General features: G+C 46.7%; 1 protein-coding gene across 2 annotated transcripts in view; it reads right to left on the bottom strand.

The window, feature by feature from the left end:
* The window catches only part of GPC1 (glypican 1), a 208,219-nt gene that overhangs the window by 170,850 nt on the left and 16,054 nt on the right, over nt 1–21,315 (bottom strand). Inside the window, exon 1 of one of the 2 annotated variants that reach the window (XM_068692218.1) lies at nt 19,400–20,043. The exons of the other annotated variant lie outside the window; for it this stretch is intronic. Coding sequence (XP_068548319.1) covers nt 19,400–19,556 — 157 coding nt within the window. The 5' untranslated portion in view covers nt 19,557–20,043. Of the gene's footprint in view, nt 1–19,399; nt 20,044–21,315 lie in introns of those variants that run through there. 2 annotated transcript variants of the gene reach the window in all.

The following is a 21,315-nucleotide window of genomic DNA, read 5'->3' as shown; positions in this document are numbered from 1 at the left end:
AAAAGACCAAAAAGGCAGGAGCGAAAGAGCTTGGCAGATCTTCTGAGAGTAAAGCTACAAGCCCCACTTACTGGATTTCCCAGTATCCAGACTTTCAATCTGATAGAGTTGAAAGACACTGCTCTGGCCTGCCAGAGCCCTGAACCAGCCAAGCTCAGCCCAGCTGCTGCTGTTCACAGCTACGGCAGCACCTCTGAACAGCAAGCTCCTAGAGAAAACAGCTTTCCCAGCACACCAGGGACAGCTGAGCAATGCTGGGTAACTGTAAACCAGTTCCAAAAAATTACATGCAAGTATACTTACATTTGGGAAAAAAAAAAAAAGTAATTGATCTATCTACTTAGATTTTGCTGTTTTTTGTTTTGTTTGTTTAAAACATTTGTGTTTTTTGTCCCCCACCATCCACTTGCATGAGTCCACCTAAGAGTTGAGTTGTCTGTGGATGTAAGAAAAGTTACTTTTGAAGAGACATCAAAGTCTTCTGTTGGAAATATTAAAAGCTGATATCCTTTTCCTGGTGCTATGCTTGGCCCTCTTATCCTCCACTACCAGCTGTCATTACCAGTCAGCCTAGGAGTAGGACCTGGCAGACTTCTGGTGGACAAAAAGTCAGGAAAGTTGAATATTTTACCAAGGTTCACAGATGCCAAGAATCCTTTAATTTTCCTACACTGAACAGACTCCCACAGCACTGAGGACCCTCTGCAGGATGGCCTGCCCTGCCCTGAGCAGGACAACTTACACCTGCAAGTTTCCTGGGTTACAATGAGAAGCACCAGGTCAGAGTGGCAGTGTTTGGTTGCGCTGTGGACAATTCTGGGCCCGCAGGGACATTTTTGATGTGTGTGATGAGGGGTTGTCAGCACACTGCACTTCAGAAAGAGACCTGCCTCCAGGATGGCAGGAATTATTTGCAAAAACCAGCAGCAGAGCCAAGACAGTGCACAACCTTCCTCAGTTTGTACCGCCATAAACATCTGTCCCGTGGAGCGGCAAAGACAGGTCGTTAGGAGAACTGCACAATTGCTGTCTCATGAAGGAAGGTTAAAAGGCTGGGGAGCTCTTCTCTACAGTTTTATTTTTAACATGTGCCAGGACAACAGCGATGCTTTTGATCTCACCTGTCATCTCTTCTCTTTTGGCCTGTTATCGATCTGTGCAGCATTTCATGGCTGGGGGTGTCTTGAGTACATGTGGAGACATTCATCAGATCTTTGTGCATGAGGCTGAATGGGGTATCACAGGACTACTTTTCACGATCCAGTTGTTCTTTCCCGCTCTATGTATTTACGAGCTAGCCTGCCAGACTTAATCCTTCTTGTCTGAGGCAGGAATGAAGTCCAGTAAATTGTATTTACCAAAAAAAATCAGCTACACTGTAAAAATCAAATTCAGAATAGGCACAACCACAGGGAGAGTTAATTTCTGGGTATATTAAACTCAGGACATCTCACTACTCTGCCTTTTTCCAGATGCATTTTACAAAACAGCTTTTTGAGCTGCTCCAATCATGTTTCTTTATCAAGGAGCATCCTTTCTTGTTTCCACAAAGCCAAAGCCTGCTCTGTAGACAGTCCTGAAAATAAGAGATAGGCCCTGAATATCTGTCACTTGAGAGGTTAGCTTAGATTGTTTTCAATAGTTTGTGGTACTCATAACTGGTTTTAAACTGACAGGGGAAAACGATGAAAAGAATAAGATCTGTGATTCTGAGCTCACATCAAAGAGCAGCTTTAAAGAATGAGTAAAAAGGCTGTCAAAATAGGAAGGCTTACCCAGCTGCCTAACAAAACAGGCTTCAAACAAACAAGAAACAGTGGCCCTAAACAAATTAACCAGATAGGGAAAAGCATTAGTTGAAATGTAAATATTTAACAGTCCCCTTTTCTACTAAGAGAAAGACAAAAAGCATCCCAAAAAAACTGATCACAAAAGAGATTTTTTTGCTGTACAAAGAAAGAACGGCCATAGGATTTGGAAGTACTTACAGTTCTTTTCTGCACTACTGCCTACGTTAAGTCATCAGCCCGAGATCAGCTCTCCATTACACCGCACAGTCTACAGACTATTCACTCCCTGACACGAATTTCTCCTACAAGTCTTCTTTAAACTTCCCTTTGTAGCCCCAGCTTTTTAACTGCCATCACAAACCTTCAAGATTTAACCCTAGGAGACAAAGGAGCAGTCTCCTGATGCAAAGATTAATGCCACTCTACAAAGAAGTGCAGACACATGAATTATCCACAGGCCTTTCATTCTGACAGAGCCTTTTGCCCCCGGCAGTTTGCAAGGCAGGTACACGCACACACCCTGCCGCTGGAATGGAGCCGCCTCGAGGGTGAAAGGCAGCAGCCGGCAGCTCCCTCTTGGTTTTGCTTCCCCCTGGATCTGCAACGCTCAGAGCAACAGCAGTTTCCAGAGCTTTTCCTCCTCCACGCTGAGCTACCCCTGAGCAGATGGCGTTGGGTGCTTATACCTGGAGCAGTGCTTGGCAATCCCAGAAATACTTTTCCTAACTTGTCTTTGACATTTCCTAGACTAGTTCAGCTTCAGAGATGAGTAGATTCGCAGTCACCAGGCTTGAGGAGAGACCATCATCCGATGCAGACAAGTACTATTCAGTGTGGGAGCAAAATGCTTCTGGCAGCAGCCACTCCTGTTGCCAACCAGGATCTTCTAGATCCTCAAACTCCTTAAGCCACTCCATTTCCTTTTGAAAGCTGTACCACTATGCCCATCTGGTATTGCCTCTTCCCCTGGTCATCTCCCTGGGGAAAAGAGGGTGTGACCATTCCTTAGCATTTAAGCTTTATTAGTAAATGCCTTTAATGGATTCAGCTGATCGTATGATCCAAAAGAAGAAGAGCCATGCAAGCTTGCACACCTTTTCAGTTTAAAACAGATGAAAGAAAGTGCTTCTTGACACACTGGGTGGTAAACTTCTGGAGCCTGCTGCCATTGGCTCTGTGGAAGCAGACAGCACCCATCAGGCCTGACAACAGATTAGATTCATGGTCCATTAAAGGACGGGCAAGGGATGTACTTGCTGATATTTCCCCTTCAGAAACTGTAGATGTTGGGGACTACAAAGTGAGAGGCTTCAGAAGGTTGCCACGACCACACTCCCTCCCTAAATGCCAGCTTCTGCCATCACTGTGAGAGCCTGCCCAGCCACACAGACCACGATGTGACCCAGTCAGATGCTTCTTATGCTCATATAGGCAACTGCAGGGTACCAAAGCCCCTGAGGCGCCACTCCTAGGCTTGGCTGTAAGAGCAAGAACAGCTGCCCTGGGAGGGTTAGACACCATGAAGCCCTCAGAAGCTGCTGAGCCCTGCTTCTGTACCACCATCAGGCAAAACCCACAGCCCAAAGCACTGCAGAAAGAAGCTAAACTAGTCTTCTTCATTCTGAGTTGTTTGCACACCCATTAACATCTAAAGCATGTGTCTCACTTTGGTGGGTGCAGCTCAGCAGCAAGTCCAGGGAACGCAGCTGTACAGAGGATGGTTGTGCAAACACGTCCATGCACAATGCAGGGGTGGGCTGGGGAAAAAAGTCACCGAACACACCGGTTTTTATGCCCGATTTGATGTGCTGCATGTGTGATTACTGCAGAAATCAACGTGGGTAATTAGGGCCATCTGCACCCAGCGCTACCGTTTGTATGTGTATTCATAGTGACTGCAAGTTAGTTAGGCATGCCGCTGCACAAACATATTAAACAGCTAATTAATTAAAAAAACAGACCTCTGCTTAGGAGGAGCCCATCACCAACTAATTACAAGGATACATTCTCTCCATCTGTTAGGTATTTGCCCCCCCCAAGGTCACCAGGGAAGATGCAGTGGGCCTGCAGCCTCCCCAAGGCCGCGCTGGGGCTGTGTGCGCTCTGCTCAAGCCCCTCCTGCTGCGCACTGAGGCTCCAGCCCATGGCTGCTTCTGGAAACACGACCCTGGCACCTCCACAGAACAGAAGAACGCTCTTGGATTACCTCAGGTGCCCTTTGGGTTAGATGCCAAATGTCTCTGCACCACTCCCAGCACTCCTCTGCCAAGCACAGAAGAGGCTAATTGCATGCCCATTAACGGGGCAGCAGAGCAGCAGCCCTAGTGAACATCCCATAAAATGCTGGTGCCTCTTCCACCTCCTGTTTCTATGGCAAGCTCCTAATGCAACAGGAGATTATAAATACACAGAGGACGGCTGTGCCCCAGTGCTTCACTGGCATATGGCTCTGTCTTCAGTCAGAAGCCACGGATTTAAATTTAGGGCTGGAGCAGGAGGTTAGGTTTCAAAATTCCAAGATAAATCCTCAGAAAGAAGGCAGTAAGACCAGAATTTCCTCCCTCTGGTGCAGCCTTAGAGCAGATGGGAGCACGGAGTCAGTGCTGTTGAGCAAACCACGGTTCTTGTGCAGCCCTGAAGTGCTGCAGCCAGCTTCTCAGCTGCCTGGGGGCAGCCTCAGCTCTGGAGATTTGTCCCAGCTGCTGCTCCCCTGGCACTGACCGAGGGGCCTGGGCTCTCAGGGGATGACCAAACTTTAGGGAGAGAGATTTGCTCCAGCTTCTGACTTACAGCAATCCCTTCTGTTACAGCAAAGGCTGCCAGTACTCCACCCCAGGTTGAATCAGCACTTTCAGTAGCTCCCCATCCTTTTCAAAAGGATGTGTTGAAAGTGTCACTGTGAGGAGGTAAGCTACGGGCATAATAGCTCAGGGCATAATAGCTCAGGACATTTTCACTTGTGATAAAAAAAAGGAACACATACATTTCAAATCATTGTGAAATACTTGTGAAACAAACCAAACCCTTCTTCCACATGAAATGTGATGCTGAAGAAGCCACTATAGTCCAACACAAAAGCATTTTGCACTATCATCTGGCACTGTAAATGCTTCTGAAGCATAGATACCCTAGTGATTGAGTAGCTCAAGACAACTTCACAGATTTTACTTTGCTTATCCTAGAGCTAAAGAGGCAATTCTCACTAAAGAAAGGGGAAAAAAACAGCACACACTATTGCTCCATGTGCTGGCACACAGGCTCCAGCCAATGGTGCTTTATCAAATGACAGCTATGAAAGCACCACACGTGGATCATCACACTGTTGACCAGCTATTTTGATGGCTTTACACTTGCTAAGAAGTCTTCTGACATTCCCTGCAAAAAAAACAAATTTCTACAGCTTCAAATGTGTCCTGAACTCTGTAGAGCAGAACGAGGCAGAATGCCATGCTGAAGATCCTGTCTGCAGCTCATCTCGCCTTCAGAGCTCCTGCCTGCTCATCCCAACCAAAAGGAACTACTCTGCAGGCTAGGTTTTCCTCTGGCATTTTCCCCTCCTTATGCTGCTGGACCACCTTAGCCCTGCTGAATCAAAAAACAACAACAAAAAAAGTCACCTAAACAAACCCCTCCATCCTCAGTTCCTCAATCATATTAGAAGCAGCAAACATGCTGAGTTAAGTGCAAAGCAAGCAGTATTTTTATTTGGTTAATTAGAATTGCTCATCAAATGAAAACAAAGGAATGATTTACTGCAGAACTGGTACAGGTAGTTGTTGCATAAGTACATTCCTGCATATTTGGCTACTTTTGGAATAGTTTTTAATTAACTGTTTCTCCTTGGCTAAAGCAAACCATAGAAAACAAGGAAAGAGGAGTTTCACACAAGGACACTGCCGAATCCCTCAACTGCCAGCTTTTTTTTTTTTTTTCTTCAGGGAGGATTTTAAATTAAAAGCAGATTGTCTTCATTAGTGTTACCAGAAGCCATGTAACTGCCAAAGCTGACAGAAACACAACTGTGATTTGTAAATTTGGCAAGTGTCATTTTCTTTCTACAAACGCTGGGTAACATCATTCATATTAAGAGGGCTTTCGTGGGGGACACTGTGCAAAGCACAACTCCTTCCATAGGAGTGGAAAAACATCTCCAGAGCAGCAGCTTAGTATTCTAGGATGCACAGGATCTCTCTCCTTGCTTATTTTGCAAGAAACCCTATTGCATTAAATTTGGGCTGAAAATGGTCAGACAGCAGAAGTGCCACCAACTGTCTTCTCCCGATGACTGAGCAGAATACAGTAGCAAGCCCATAATAAACATTTCAGCACTGATCTTTGACGTACAGCCATACTCAACCTTTCCGTGACACGCTGCCAAACCCTCAGCAGCCATTCAGAGCGGTTTCCTACAGAAATCTCTATTCTCTTTATCTCAGTCTAGTTGAAAAAGCTGATAATACCCTGATAGGAAAATTACATTTCTAACAACAGCAGCCGTGTTTGCAGGCTTCGCGGGCTTCTCCAGAGCCTCGGCTTCAGCAATCAAGGGAAAGCCTTGGCAGTGCTTTTTTTCCCTCTTTCAAATTCCTGTACGAATAGCTGCAGAACTGATAGAGACATGTGTGTGCGAAGCAGCCTGCCAGGGCATGAGAGCAGGCTGCAATTAATGAACAATCTCCTCCTCATTTTTAGAGTTACTCCGCACATACCCTGGTACATCACTCCCCTACTCACCAGTAACTTCTGGTGTCCAGCTTTTAGTCTTAGGAAGAAGGCTAAACATAAATAAAGAAGATGATTAAAAATAGGCTGATGTAGTTGGATTTCTGTTACATGCCACAGTGCAGATGCTGGCCTCAGGGGCTGAGAGGAGGTGCTGACATGAAAAGGAAGCAACAGGGGTGACCCCGATACTCTCTTGGGTCAGTAACAGCCCCCTGAGCACCGCCACCATGGCACCAAGCACGTGTCGCTGGCACGACGCAGTGCCACAGCCCGAGCCTGCCATGCATGGCTCACCAAGTCTCATGATGGAAAACCTATGACAACTTCAGGATGGAAAAAAAAAACACATAGAAATGGGGAATCTATAAGCACGTTGCACATGCTCAGGGGCATAGCACCAGAGATTGCAGCACCCTCAGTGAGTTTTCTATTCCCTTGGCTATAGCTGAAATGGGAACGTCTGATACACTTTATTAAACTTTGCAGGAAGCAGTTTAACACAGTAAGTATTACCACAGTCACAAATGGAAAGTCTGTCTGTGATAATTAGGATTCTACTACATATGGTTTTATTAGATGCTATCTTATAACCAAGATAAAAATAGCCGGCTACATCGCAGTCACCAGTTTCTCAGCTGACTTAAAAATAAAGCAACAAATGTAGTGCAGTGCCAGGCACAGAACCAACCGAAATAATGTTAACCTATATTGAAGCCTGCAAAGGTACCAGCTGTACACCTACACTTGAACGTAACCCAGAGCTAACGTTCAGTGACTCTGCAATTTTGGTTTGTATCTTCAGAAGAACTGGAGAATCTGGCTCTCGTTGTGTAGTGCAACTTTCTTCTCCCACAGTGAGCAGGGTTCATTATCTGCTGAACCAAGCACTAAGCAATGAGTTAATGATAATAAAACTGAAATAGATACAGATTCAAGGAATTTATTATCTGATCTAACTAAATTTAGGTACCTGTAATCAATTAATAACAATGGAAAACAAAAACAAGAGAAGAGCCACCAACAACAGGCTTGTAAAAATCTGTTTAGTGAGGCCCATGCAATTTTGGTTGAGTCGAACAGCACAGCATCTTAATAAACCAAAAAAATTGTCTTTATAGATGAGTAACAGAGGCAGAGCGTGGCCCTAAATTATGTCCTTACTGTTTATTATTCATGTACCATGGGACTGACGAGATTTATGGTCCCATTGTGATAAGTACTGTACAGTGAAATATAGTGGAACAGTGAGATGCAGTACTCCAAGACTTTGTAATTCAAAGACAAATTACAAACCCAAGATATTATAATTTAAAGACGGTAACGCACAGATGGGGATTTGAGATACAGAGATTAAGTAACTTGCCCAAGGTCATGCCAGATGTGTGCCAAAGCAGAAACCTGAACTCCCATCTCTGGAGAACCAGCACAGGTTTTGTCTTACATATGAGAACGTTGCTTCTCCTCCTTGATTTCACTAGATATCATATTTCATAAACTAACAAGTAAATTCAGAAAACACAACCATTGCAGGGTATTACTGGAAGGATTTCCTTTCACCCCTGCTCCTCTGAAGACCTTCATTAACGAAGGAGCTTCACCTACGCATCCCCAATTTATGGCATGATGGCAGCACTTGCACAGAAACACAGGATAAATTATGCAGAAGAGCCCTCTGTAGCCATCTAACCAACCCTTGCTCAGAGCAGAACAAACCAGAGCAGATGTCCCAGGGCCTTGTCCACTCAAACTCTAAATATCTTCAAGGATGGATATTCCCACCACCCTTCTGGGCTCTTGTTCCAGTGCTCGATCAATAAAGCTGAGAAAGTCTTTCCATGCAAATAATTTCCCTGGTTCCAACTTGTGCCTGCCACCTCCACTCTGTCCCCACAGCCTGCTGTTTTCTCTATTCCAGCCTGTTCAGTAGTTGCAGGTAGCAGCAGGATTTCCCCCAGCCTTCTTTTTTCTAGACCTTAGTCCTCAATGCTGAACAAGTCTAGATTTCACCGCTTCCCCTAGTACATCATGTACTGTAGCACCCTAGACATCTTCTTGTTCACTTCTGGACTTGCTCCAGAACAGCCATACCTTTCCTTTACAGGATAGCCCCAAACCAGGGATCGTGCTCCACAAGTGCTGAGCAGAAGGGTACAATTAGAAGGGTACAATTTAATCCCCCCCCTTTTTTTTCATGAAGCATGCAAATAGTTATTTTCTTTAATCAACTATTATTGTTTTGTTTCACTTCACAAAACAGCACAGGAACGTTGTTTTTGTATTCCACTTCTGGAATTTCACTTCTGCTGGGGTCTCAGTACACACAGACACATCAGTTTCTGAGAGCAACCGCTGCTCCAGCAGCAAATTCCAGAACAGGGCGTTTGGGATGCCTTTGTCTCTAGCTGGCAAAAAGGGTAGCCCTGTCAGCCTGAGCGATGTAACATGGTCAAAATGCATCAGTGACAGCAAGGTAACATGAGACACCATGGTGCTGGATGTACATATATCAGTAGATATATTTAGGACTTTGTGTCCCAAACGCTGTTGCATAGCGTATTGTTAACAGTAAGAAATACTTTATTTATGACTGTGGCAGGAGATTGCTTCAGTGCAACACAAACAGTAGTGGCAGTGTCACTTATTAAGACACAACTCATGTCCCCAGACCGCTGATCCAGGGTGCTGGGACAAACAATACAGCAGTTAAACACGGTGGCTTTCTTTCCTGGTTTTCAATTGAAATGCACCCGCTATCAGAAGGTATTTGCTCTCTGTTTGCTTTAGTAAGAGCAAAGTCACAGCATCATCTTTGCTAGTACCTGTGAAGATTTACTGATGAAAATTTCACTTTAATTATCTCTATAGAAGTGCTGTCAACATTTGTTTTAGGTTTCCCCCTAAAGTACTGTCCCACAGAGCAGCAAAGTCGGTTCACTCAGCAACAGGCAGTGATCCTGACACAAAAAGCATTTGCAGAGCAGTCTGCGTGGACAAGGCAAAACCAACTGCCCCCCATGCTGCTGCCAGGATGAGACAGCCGGTTCGGTGTCAGAAACGCGCAGGGCTCTGCGTGTAACTGCTCACCTTCATGCTGGGAGGCCTCTGCAGGTCGGAGAACAGGCTGGGAGGACAGGCTGGGCTGAACCAGCAGCACCAGGAAGAAACAAGCTTAGCATAGGCTACATCCTCTCACCCAGCCAAAGCTGACAACGGACCAGTTTACATTGCTCAGTAGGCTCAAAAGAGGCTTGTCAAAATTCCCTTTAACCCAGGAAGTGTTTCATGGCAATATGTGGTAACCCCTCTTACGGCATTATTTCATACAACAGCAGCCGCCAGATTTTCAATGATACCTAGCTGTATGTTCTGTCCCTTTCAAACACAAAATTGCATCCATGGCTAATGGCACCCGAACTGGAAGTGAAGCATCAGAGCGCTGGCCTTGCACTGGGATGAATCCTTTCAGCATTTATGTACACGTTTAAAGCCGTACCAGTGGCTCCTCATGCACACTACTAGATCCCAGGTGCATGCTACATCTAAGCAGCGCACCACAGGCAGTGGTGACTTACCCAGTTGCTTGTTTATGAACACAGGGCTCCCCTTCATCACAAGCCCAGCTTATATCTACCACGCACCTACAGATGCTTGTATTTTGGGCAGAAAACAGCCAAGCTGCAGGTCAACAAGGCAAGAAGTGGCTCAAACTTCATGAATAGAAGAGCAAAGGCTGGGCCACCAGCTCAGCATATGCTTGAGGTTGGGCATCAGTTACCTCAGCAAGTCGTTCTCTAGCACGATAACTCACTTCCCTCACACTGCAGCTGTCAACCAAGATGCTCACCAGGTAAACCAAACCTGAAGAGCAATTCACAGCACTCTGCCCTACTCTCCCACACCTCATTCCATCTTCCCACGTCTATCACATACCATCACCAAAATAAACTCTAGCGCACGGAACAGTTTAAGCCACACTTCCCCTATCCAGACTTCATGCCCCTAACATTAATATGTCACAGAGATACTTCAGTCATTGTTTCCTATTAACTGATCAAGTAAAATCAAATACAACTTCCCAAGACACAGCAAGTCCAACAGTCACTGACCTGGACCAGCATAATGCAGAGCCTAGAAAGAGGACAAATGCACAGACTCACCTAGGAAGACATAACACAGCCTCTGCCCTGTAGTGGCAGGAGGTACCTGAGTGCAGTACCCCCGTGGCAGCACTGAGGAACAAGGTTTCCCTACTCTTGCTCTCCGTGCAGGTACTCTGCTACCCGACGTGTTACAGAGATTCATGCATATATTCATATAACATCGTATCATCACTTTTGCTCATCTGAGCTTAAACTAATTTACGGTACAAGCTAGTGGCAGATGAAATGAAGAAGCGTTCCAGTTTGCCTTTTCTGACCTCCACAGGCATTTCCCTCTGCCCCAAAGCACGAGCAGCCAGGATGCTCCCCACCAGACAGGAGGGGGCACAAGCCCTGGGGAGGCTGTCCCTGCATCAACGAGACTTCTGCCCACAGGTTCCCACTATTGTGCAGGCCTTCCTCAAACTCACAGCAGATGAGTCTCAAGTTTGGTTTGGCCTTAAAGAGCCTCTCTAATAAAAATACCATCCTCCTTCAATGTGTAAGCCTCTATGAGACCTCCCACAAATGAAAGGGGAGTGAGAGTTTTGCAGGGCTTGTTTGGAGTCTGTCACAAAGCCAAACAGATGTTTGTGAAATATAAACTGTTATACAACTGTTTTAAACTCACACAGCTGCGCACAGCCAAGCAACTGCATCAGGGAAGAACACTGCGGCTCTCTTAAGGTGTTGTTACATCTAGGGACTTGATATACACCTTAATAAACCCAACTTCCTGTAAGTTATTCACACTATCTCATCCCAATATAGCATTTACACTGGAGGAATCCACCGGATAGAAACAACTGAAGAGGCTTTTTCAGGTTGACAGTGAAAATCTGCAACCAGATGGGAAACAGCACTCAGATGCCCATCCCACCAGACCCCGGGGTAATTACAGCACCTGATTGCCACATTTTATGTCACCTGATTTTGGCTCATCTGCAAAGACAGCAGAAACAGACAGGAGATGCTAATACAACAGCCCTGCTTTGCCACCTGTACAAAATTCCCCCAATGCTCCATGTGGCCCTCACTGCAGGATTCACTGCAACGATATGAACCGGGACCAGAAGGGACTGAAGTAATTTCTTATCTGTATTAAAAACTTAATTTTAATTCCTGACAGCACTTTTATATTTTTATTTATGAACAAAAATGTACAGACAAAAGAATTTCTAAAATGCTTCTATTTTAGAAACATGCCTGTCTGCTCCAGTTGAAAGGCAAGAGATTTGGGTAAAACTAGTGGAAACACGCCAACTAAATTACACAGTATCGTTTTACAATCCTATAAAATACCAATTTTTTTTTTTGCAAGCCAAAACTATTTGTCATAGAGAATTTCATTTTAGTCATATAAAAGATTGACTGTGTGTGTACGTACTATCACATCGTTCCCAAAAAGATGCAGTAAAAGTGAAACTTTAGTTGTTGATTTTTAATACTTCAGAAGAATGCACAGCAATTTAAGAACTTGTTTTACTCATGTTGCTAGCATAGGAGTTCTTAACAGCTGGGTAATTCTGTCCTTTTGATTCACTCTGCACTGTAAATGAAAAGGCACAAAACATGATATTAATCACCATTGTGCTGACTGTAGAGAGATTATAAAACTAATTTATTTTTCTAAAACACAGAGCTACAGCACTGTGGATAACTTTCACGGCACGGTCTGCTTATTCAAATTGTATAAAAGGAAAAAAAAAGTTTTCTGAAATTTTCAGACATTTTTCATGTCTGAAAAATTCCACATAAGACAGGAACACATTACTGGGAAGATGTCACAGACCCAACTCACAGCTCTGTCACATCTAGACAAGCACGTTAATTTTCTAAAGTCTAAAGCTTTGCTATTTTTTGTGAAACAATCTGGAAATGGAGGTAATCTGATTCCCTGGGAATCAAACCTTTCTTAAAGACAGGTTTCACCTGTAGGGGATATAGCGTATTGTGAGCAATAAAGCATCAAAGCACATTGGCAGCACAGAAGAGAGTATTCTGTCCTTCACATGTGTAAAAGTTAAAACCAAAAACATGTTTTTTTTTTTTTTTTTTAATTTTATTTTTGGTAACTTCAAGGGTAAAGGTCCTAACACAACTGAAGCTAAGGCAACTTTGTACGAACTCCAAGACAGGATGGCATAAACTTCTAGCAACTGCTACTATACTTTTAGCAAGCTTCACGTTCTTATTTCTCCAGGTCTCCCCCTATCATGATGAGACGGATCCCATTCTCACAGCTGTCAGGATGGTACTGTCGATCCTCGTTGAACAGATAAAAAAAAAAAGCAAGAATGTAATTCTTCCAGGGGGATTTGAAGATGAAGAGTCTGTGCACTGACTTGTTCCATGCCACCACCCAAGCAGATGGTGTGGCCACCCCAGCATGCTGCCCACTGAACCACTTTCCTTCTTACAGTCGTGACTGGTAGTCAGCTCCTGCACACGTAACAAAAACCTGCGCATTTGGAGAAGCGCTGAAAAAGCCCAACTCTGACCAAAATTATAGAGGTGGAGACACTGAAGTGAGGGACTTGTTAGGATTTTTTAGAGAGACTCAATCTATGCAAACAGTTCAGAAGGGACAGATGAAAGTGAGCACCACTCACCCCCTTGCCTTTACTGGCACACCACCTGAAGCAGCGCTTCCAGTGCTTTTCTGAAAGAACACCCAACTACCACAGACACTCTTCCATGGGAAAAGCAGAATAGGTGACTCTATACATTTGCTATGTGCCTGCAGCAGCACAAAACATTCAAGTGGATATTGGAGGACCTTTGCCTACACCAAAGACGATCAGAGCCAAGCCCAGGTGGCACAGGCAGCACCTGCGCAGCCCAGCGAGCGCAGGGAGCTCGGTGTGTGCAGCTGCTGCAGGATGGGGAGCCTCACTGGAGACAGCCTGCTGGGGGGGGGGGCTTCGTTACTGCTTCTCTGAGCAGCAGCAACACGTGCACACACCAACTTGGAAGCTTCTTGCAGGAAAGCAATTGCATTTGGCGGCAACATATGCCCCAGCACAGAACCAGCAGAGCCAGCTGAACACCAGAGCAGCACGCTGTTTTGACACCATCCCCTTGATACGGCTACCAGCCACTAGGTGTACAAAAAAGCAAGACAGCAAGACATAGGACAAAGAAAGAAACCCAATATACAGAAAAATGTTGTGTTCAGTAGCTGCCAGGGCAGCAAACAGCAATTAAAGCTGTTTTCTCCAAGGAAACCTGCAGGTTTGCACAGAATTGTGATGTTTGTTTCCCTGTTTGAAATTCCCAACCACTACTTCCAGCTCCACAGAACACAAAATTGATGCAGGAATTCTCCCTATACCAGCCACACCTGGCAATTCCCCCCCTACCTACTTTGTTCTTCACTTCCACAATCCCACAAAACAAGCAACAGGAACACCTGAACTACAGCATGGTGATGCTCGACCCCTGGGCCAGCTGCAAGACCGCAGCACGGCACTGACCCGGGCACACAGCACCAGGACTGCGGCACACAACAGGGGCAGATTGCCCCTCAGACCAACAGCTCTGTGAGGCAGCGGCCATCCTGTTGTCCTGCCTTCATTGTCCATACTGTACCCAATGCGATTTGGTGCTGCACTAAAAGCCCACAATGCTCAGTCCTTCACCCCAGGTGGGTGCAGAGCCTGCACTCAGCAGCTGGTGATGGGTAGGCGCTCTGTGCCCCCTCTTTTCAGCAAGTGCTGTGATCTGTGAGGAAAATAAAACCTCTGGCTCTATGTCGATGTTTTTGATAATCAAGTTAGCAGCTCCCTCCCTGCCTTTGGTTAAGTCAAAGCACACTTAATTATTGAAATTACCCAGAGGAATACCTCTATCCGGTCCCCTCAATGCGAGACAATCGTACTGCAAGCGATAGAACATTAAACCAACTGTTTCGCGATCCCTGCCAAAAGCTGCGCATCTCCTTTCAAACACATCCGGCATATCTAGAGATTGACTGACATCTGTTCTTACACAAAGCAGGGCATTCACAGGGCAAGAACAGAAAAGGCAGAGACAAGGTGAGCACTAGTTTCACAGGGTGGTAGGCGTCTCCAGCTATATATGCATGCAAATTTTTTGGAAAATATCAGGCTTAATCATGTTTTGCTTCACCAACAAAAAGGAGCTGTTGAAATAGTTTTGTCAGACACAGCTGATAAGGATAATTATGTGCTGAGAGCTTAGTCATCCATATCACAGTGACAGAAAGGCAGCTTCTCTTAAAATAACGTCACCAACACAGAGCTCTAAAGAATATCTAAGTATAAAGCTTTCCAGATTTCAAATGTAGCAGAGGCAAGCTCTCGGTCCGCTAAAACACGCGCTGCTCCGAACGACAGCTAACCACTAGAGGGAGCCCATTTTTCTCCATAAAACTAATTTTCATAATTGTTTTGTATGCACACATTCTGTGCTGACAAATTAACACAACAATCAAAGTGTAAAACAAACTATACATATTCATATAAACTTGTATATGTTAAACAGAAATGGAGATGCACAGTTCAAGCAAAGCCTACTCCAACATTCACACCAATGTATTTACCAGATGGAGGAAAAGGCACAATTCAGCGTGCTTTGCTTCATCAAAAATAGCATTCTAAACCCAGCAGGCTAAAATGGCCATTCCAATTTTCCCTTAGATTAATTAGCATAAACTGGTTGATATTGCATCCAGGAGTTCACCGTATAGCAGCTAACCTTGAGAAGTTGTGTCTGCCTCGAGTAAACACAAACCAAACGTGGCAGCAACCTCAGAGAGGCTCCCCTTTCAATTAAGCAGCGAAGATCCTTCCTTGGGAGTGGAGGAGCCCCAGATTTGATTTTTTGTACCACAGATGCAGGTTTGCCCATCCTTGTATTTATGCCTTTTGTACCGCATCTGTCGGAATTTAAAATGCCCAATATTTCATTTCATTACCCTCTTTATACTCTGAGAGTCTTGTCCAGCCCAGCCTTGTAGCCAGACCTGTTCTTTACTTCGCTAACATTCTACCAAATGACACTTCACACATGTGCTTGGCAATGCTTTCCTTATACCAAGGCTTTATGTGGCCTGTAAGGACTGGAAGATAGAAACAGTTTGGTTCTGACTCCTTTCAGCTAAGGAACCAGGGAAAGTCTTGTGACACATAACTGGACCAACAGTGATACTGCTGCCTGGAGTTCTGTGCCCTTCTCTTTTGACACATTATACCCACCCCCACGTCAACCAGCAAAACCCAAGGGTAAGGCAAGTCAAAGAAGGATTAATCTTTGAAATAAAGAAACCAAAGCAAAAAGCACAAGTCTAGCCTAAGCAGAGAGCAAGGGCCAAGGATATCCATGTCAAATTAAAATTCTTAAGTCTTCTCCAGGACAGAGGAGAACTATCACAGCTTGAGACACTGGGAGCAATCACCATCGACAACGCTAATGCACTCACATAAGGCATCAGAGAAAGCTGGATATGCTCCCCAAAGAGCAGTATTTTCTGCAGTATGCTCTCTCTTCAGTCACAAACCTTACTATGAGCCCAAGAAGACCACCAGCCCTAGCACTGAGAGGCAGACTTAGAGCAGGGCTCAGTCACCAGGGGAGACCTGCAGGAGCACATGGGTAGCGAGAATATGGGAAAGCAGAAACAGGTCGGCCAGCTCCAGAAGAGTCAAGAGAAAGTAGAAGAACTGGTAGCTCTTGAAGCGTTTACCCATATTTTTTTTTAGGAATCATGGAAGGTGGGCACAGGTCACCCAGTCAGTGAGCTGGAACACTCCCACCTAGGAAAACCCTGCTCCAGATAGTTCGGCTTTATGGGAGCACATGCTATAACTTTCCCAAACCCAAGGGGTAGGAAGCACTTCCCCCAGCATCAGAAACTCTCTTCTAGGCAGATCTGCACCTGAGAATCTGGGTGTACATGGGCCTGTCAGGATTACTAATACGAACAGACGCTTCTTTCACGTTTGGGAATTTTGCCATTGACTTCAAAGCAGATATATAACACCTTGCGTATTCCCTAAACACACTTAATAGCAGTACCTGACACATTTTAAGTGCTGAGGCACGTTAAAGGCATTCTGTACTAGCAAAAAAAAAACAGGCACCCCTGTCTAGGTGTTTTGTAAGAAATGTGGTAGGCTAAGAGTCTGTCCCTAAATCAGATGCCTATCTGTTAGCCAGCTAATAATTGTGTGACTGCTTCTGTAACTGATCTGAACAGTCATAAGCAGGGACTACCTTCTGCTGAGCTGTGGAGACTTTGTATTACTCATAATCCTCTTAAATCATAACAAAGAACACAGATTAGAAGGTGTAAAGCATGCAATAAATATGCTAAAACCAACACAAACACAGCCATTCCAGCCTGAGTCACGGTCTACATCATGGGAGCACACTAAACTCCTTTTGAACTCCAGCTCCGGGGGTGCACGCAACGAGTGGTTTGGCTCCTGGTGCCAGGCTGGTGCGACAGCAACCCACACCTGGAGCCAGCTGAAAGCAAGGAGGAGGACGGTCAGCCCAGCAGGGCAGCACTGCTTCGGGGACGAGGCCACAGTGCTAAGAAATGAGTTTTCCCCTTTTCAATGCAATGGAAAGAGAAGGAATAGAAAGATCCTCTTGGAGACGGGGGAAGAGAAGGGCTGTTGCCTCTGGGGGACTTGGAAATGAGATAAGAACACGGTTCTTGGGGTAGCTCTCGAACGTCTCTAACAACACAGAAAAGGCCACCATTAGGAAACCTGACACGTGTCCAACTGGAGCCATCAACAAACCATCTTCAACAGCATTTTAAAATGCTGTTGAAGCCCAATGGCATAGGTACTTACAGGTGTCAATCACGTGCAACTTGACAAGACTCTCTACGTACAGATTACAACCCCCATCATCAACAAACTGAACTAGATCTGCTAAAACCAGCCTTAAGTGATCTATCAAAGTGTGGAGTTAGACACTGCGTGATACTGTACTTACTACTTGTGGGGATACAACAGGAAGGTCTCGAGATTCTTCCTTTTAGACAACAAAACCTGAATTAACTTCTGCACTAACCTGCACAACTGCTAGAAGGCATGGACAACACACAACACTACATGTTAATAGGAACGCTTACGAGGCTACTATTAAAGCACACTGATATTTTAACTGCACTGGGTGAGTACTACAGCAATAGAAAAGGGCGTTCCTGGATATTTATCAGTCATAAGATAGACATGATAATTACTAATGAAAATCATTAAGTCCGTTAGCCATTCTAAAGACCAGGCTAATAACAGCAGCAGAGCCCAGTTTGAACATCAAGCCTTTTTCCCCACAAGGACTTCTTTATATTATTTTCCATATGGTATTCCTCCAATTTTTATAGCATTTATCTGTAAAGTTCCCCTGCTTACAGCAACAACCAGAGATGCCCATTTTGAGACTACAATTTTAACTACTGATGCTTAAGACAAACAAGGTGAGCACTCAAAGCACCCAGGAGACAAAACTCCTGATTCCTAGGAGCACTTGTGTCCTGTGTCGCTTTTTGAATCACAACAACGTGGAGGGACGTTTTACTCACAGCTAACCTCTGCTCTGTGCTGCTCATAACTGCAGCTCACAAGATCCTGACTGCCCCCCCCAGTACTATCGCTGCATACAATGCCACTGCCATCTCCCCAAGTATTTGTAAACAAGGCAGTTTGTCTTCCACGAACTTTCCACTTGAAACATGACTGCTAATGCATTCACATTTTTAATAAGTAGATGCAAATTTATAGCAAGCCGCTCTCTTGCTTAACTGAATTACTGTTCTATTAATAGTGATGTTCAAACGATTTTGAAATTCCCCATTGTTTAACCTCAAGGACTGCTCATTTTATTTTGGATATTCACTCTTGGTTGTAACTTAAGAAAGTATTAATTTGTTCACATTTATGAGACATTTATATGGTTCAGCCTTTTCCACTCACAGGTCAAACAATGAATTGGTTTCCCTGTAAAACTACACAATGAAATATTCAACATAAGGCATTCTGTAGCTTAGATGCGAACTACAAACTGCAATTTTACCGGGATGTCCCTGTAGGTTGGCTTCGGCACGTACGCCTGCATGTTTTATGCTTTGTCTGAAGAAAGAAGCTCCCGCAAGTGAGGAGAAAGCTCTCAGATATGGGTCACATGTTAGCGTATCAAAACTTGTACAAGATTTAGAAAAAAAAAAAAAAAAGCCTTAATATATTTTCCCTAAGCTTTCTGAGGGAAAACATAGGGAGGAACAGCAACAGCAATAACAAAAACCCAAACATAAATCAGACCTTGAATATTCTTTGTAATTCAGAGGTTTTCTCTGTAGAAGATGTAATTAAGCAGGATTTCTCAGAACACCAACAAAAAACAAAGGTAGGCAAGACGCACACTGATGTAGGTTGCTCAGGTTTCCTCAGTGCTTTACACACTTGACACAGGGTCACTTTACTCCCATTTCATTTTTAACAACTGCCACGCGCCGTTTACGGGTTTGCTTCCCCTCTAAGAAAAGATTAAAAAAAGCCCACACAATTCTCTCTCTCGTAAGCTGGGAGCATTTTCCGGCTCTAAGACCGAAACCCGTTACAGTTTCATTATCCCGATTTCTGCTCCCCGAAGCCCAAACCCGTTTCGCTCGTGCTCGAAGCAGAAAGGAGACAATGAAGAAAGCGCCCCGAGCCCAGCCCCGAGCCCACGGCGCGGGGTGCTCGGGGGGCGCCTCCCCGCCGCACTCACCGGAGATCTCGGCCTGGGGCACGCCGCTGAGGCTGAAGCCCTTGGCCCCATACAGCTGCCGGACCTCGGCGCAGCTCCTCGCCTTGCTGCCGCTGTCACCGCGAGCCGGGGCGGAGGCGACACACAGCAGCCAAAATCCCCACGGGAAGAAACGCATCCTTCTGCGCTGGCCCCGCCACCTGCCGTGCGAAGGGCAAAGCCAAGGTCCCGCGGCGGGGGCCGGGGGGGCGCGGCCCCGTCCCCGGGCAGCCCGGCGGGACGGCTGGCCGAGGGGGAGCCCGGCTGCCGGGAGCTCAGCCCGGGCGGAGCGCAGCGGGCCGGGGGGCGCAGACCCCAAGCCGGCCGGGCCGCTTCCCCGGCGCGCTCGGAGAGCCCGGAGCGTGACCGCGGAGACGGCTTTTGTTCTTAGCGCGGCTGCATCCCCGGGCAGTCCCGCCGCGATGCTGCCGAGCAGAGCGGAGCAGAGCCGAGCCGGGCCGTGCCGGGCGGGCTGCGGGGCTGCTCCCGCGGCTGGGCTGCGCCGCTCCGGGCCGCTCCGTGCGTGCGGCGGCACCGCTCCACCTGCGCGCCGAGCCGGGCGGCGGGGAGGCTCCGGGGAGGCTCCGGGGAGGCTCCGGAGCGAGGCCGGGCTCCCCCCGCCGGACGTGGCATCACGCTCCCGCCGCCAATCCCGCGCCCGGCCCGGCCCCGCGCTCCGCCCTCGCCCCCGCCCGGCCCCGCCCCGCCCGCAGCGGGTCCCGCCGGGGGGCCCCGGGCAGCCCCCGGGCTGGGGGCGCCGCCGGCCGAGCCGGGGAAGGCGCTGAAGGCGGGCGGGATGCGAGCCGTCGGCACAGAGCCCCCCCCGACTTGCCCCGGCCGTGGGGGGGAACCGCGGGAGGGGCCGAGGTCTCAGCCGCCGTGCCGGGTCGGGGTGCGGAACACCGGGAGGCGCCGGGTGCCCCTGATAGAGAAGAGAGCGGGGCAAGCGAGGGGAGTTGCAGCCGCGGTCCCTGCTGTGGAGTTTCGTTCTCGGCGCACGGTGCCCTCCTGGGGCTCTTCTGCCCGCGGAACCGAGGCTTCAGCGAGCCCCTGTGCGCTGGGGTGATGGCCAAGAGTTGCCGACAGATGAGCCCGCCGCAAGCTTGTGGCTGCCGCCTGGCACATCTGACAACACGGGGAGAACCCAACGATTGCTTCTCCAAGAGCAGTTGTGTTCGCTGGAAAAAGGAGAGGAACCTACTCGTACCTTCAGCTGAAGCACTCGTGTGAGCTTGCACCGCAGGAGGTGTCAGAAAACCCTCACGGAAAAACCACCACTGCCACGTGCAGGCACCAAACCAGCACAGTTTTTCGGAGATCATACGTTTTGGGCAAACCTCTCAGCTGTGAAAATTCACAGGAAAGCTGGGTCATCCAGCTTGCTTCTTCAGAACTGCTTCCTCTCTGGAGGAATGAGTAAGAGAGAAGTGACAGCAAAATAATAGCCCCGGGGAGAAGGATGGCAGTAAGGAAGAAGAAAGTTGTCGCTTTCCTAGGAAATCTAATGGTCACGCCTGCTGGTCCCCTGCTGCATCTCTCAGTGATGCATACCAGTTGGAAACCTGAGGCTTGGAGTTGCCCAAAGCTTGGTGTGTCTCAGCCAGAAGCTCATTTTGTGGGCTTTCTGGAGCATGGAAATAGGTCTTGTTCCCAGAAATACATGGAAAAATATGCCATGGATAATATAAAGTCTGATCCAGCCTGTTTTTAAAAAGGACCTCTTTTGTAAGCACAAGAGTACCGCATATGTGACAGGTTACCAAGCATGTTACACAATGCAGGGTTATTTCAATCCTCACTCCTGGGTGTTTATTCGACTTTTATACTCATGGGGACTTGGTAGGTCAGTTTGATGGCTGGACTTGATGCCCTTGAAGGTCTTTCCCGAACTAGGTGAT

The sequence above is a fragment of the Anas acuta genome, chromosome 9 (genome assembly GCF_963932015.1).
Source record: "Anas acuta chromosome 9, bAnaAcu1.1, whole genome shotgun sequence".
In the NCBI taxonomy this organism is placed as follows: Eukaryota; Metazoa; Chordata; class Aves; order Anseriformes; family Anatidae; genus Anas; species Anas acuta.
This window is presented reverse-complemented; position numbering and strand designations above follow the sequence as displayed.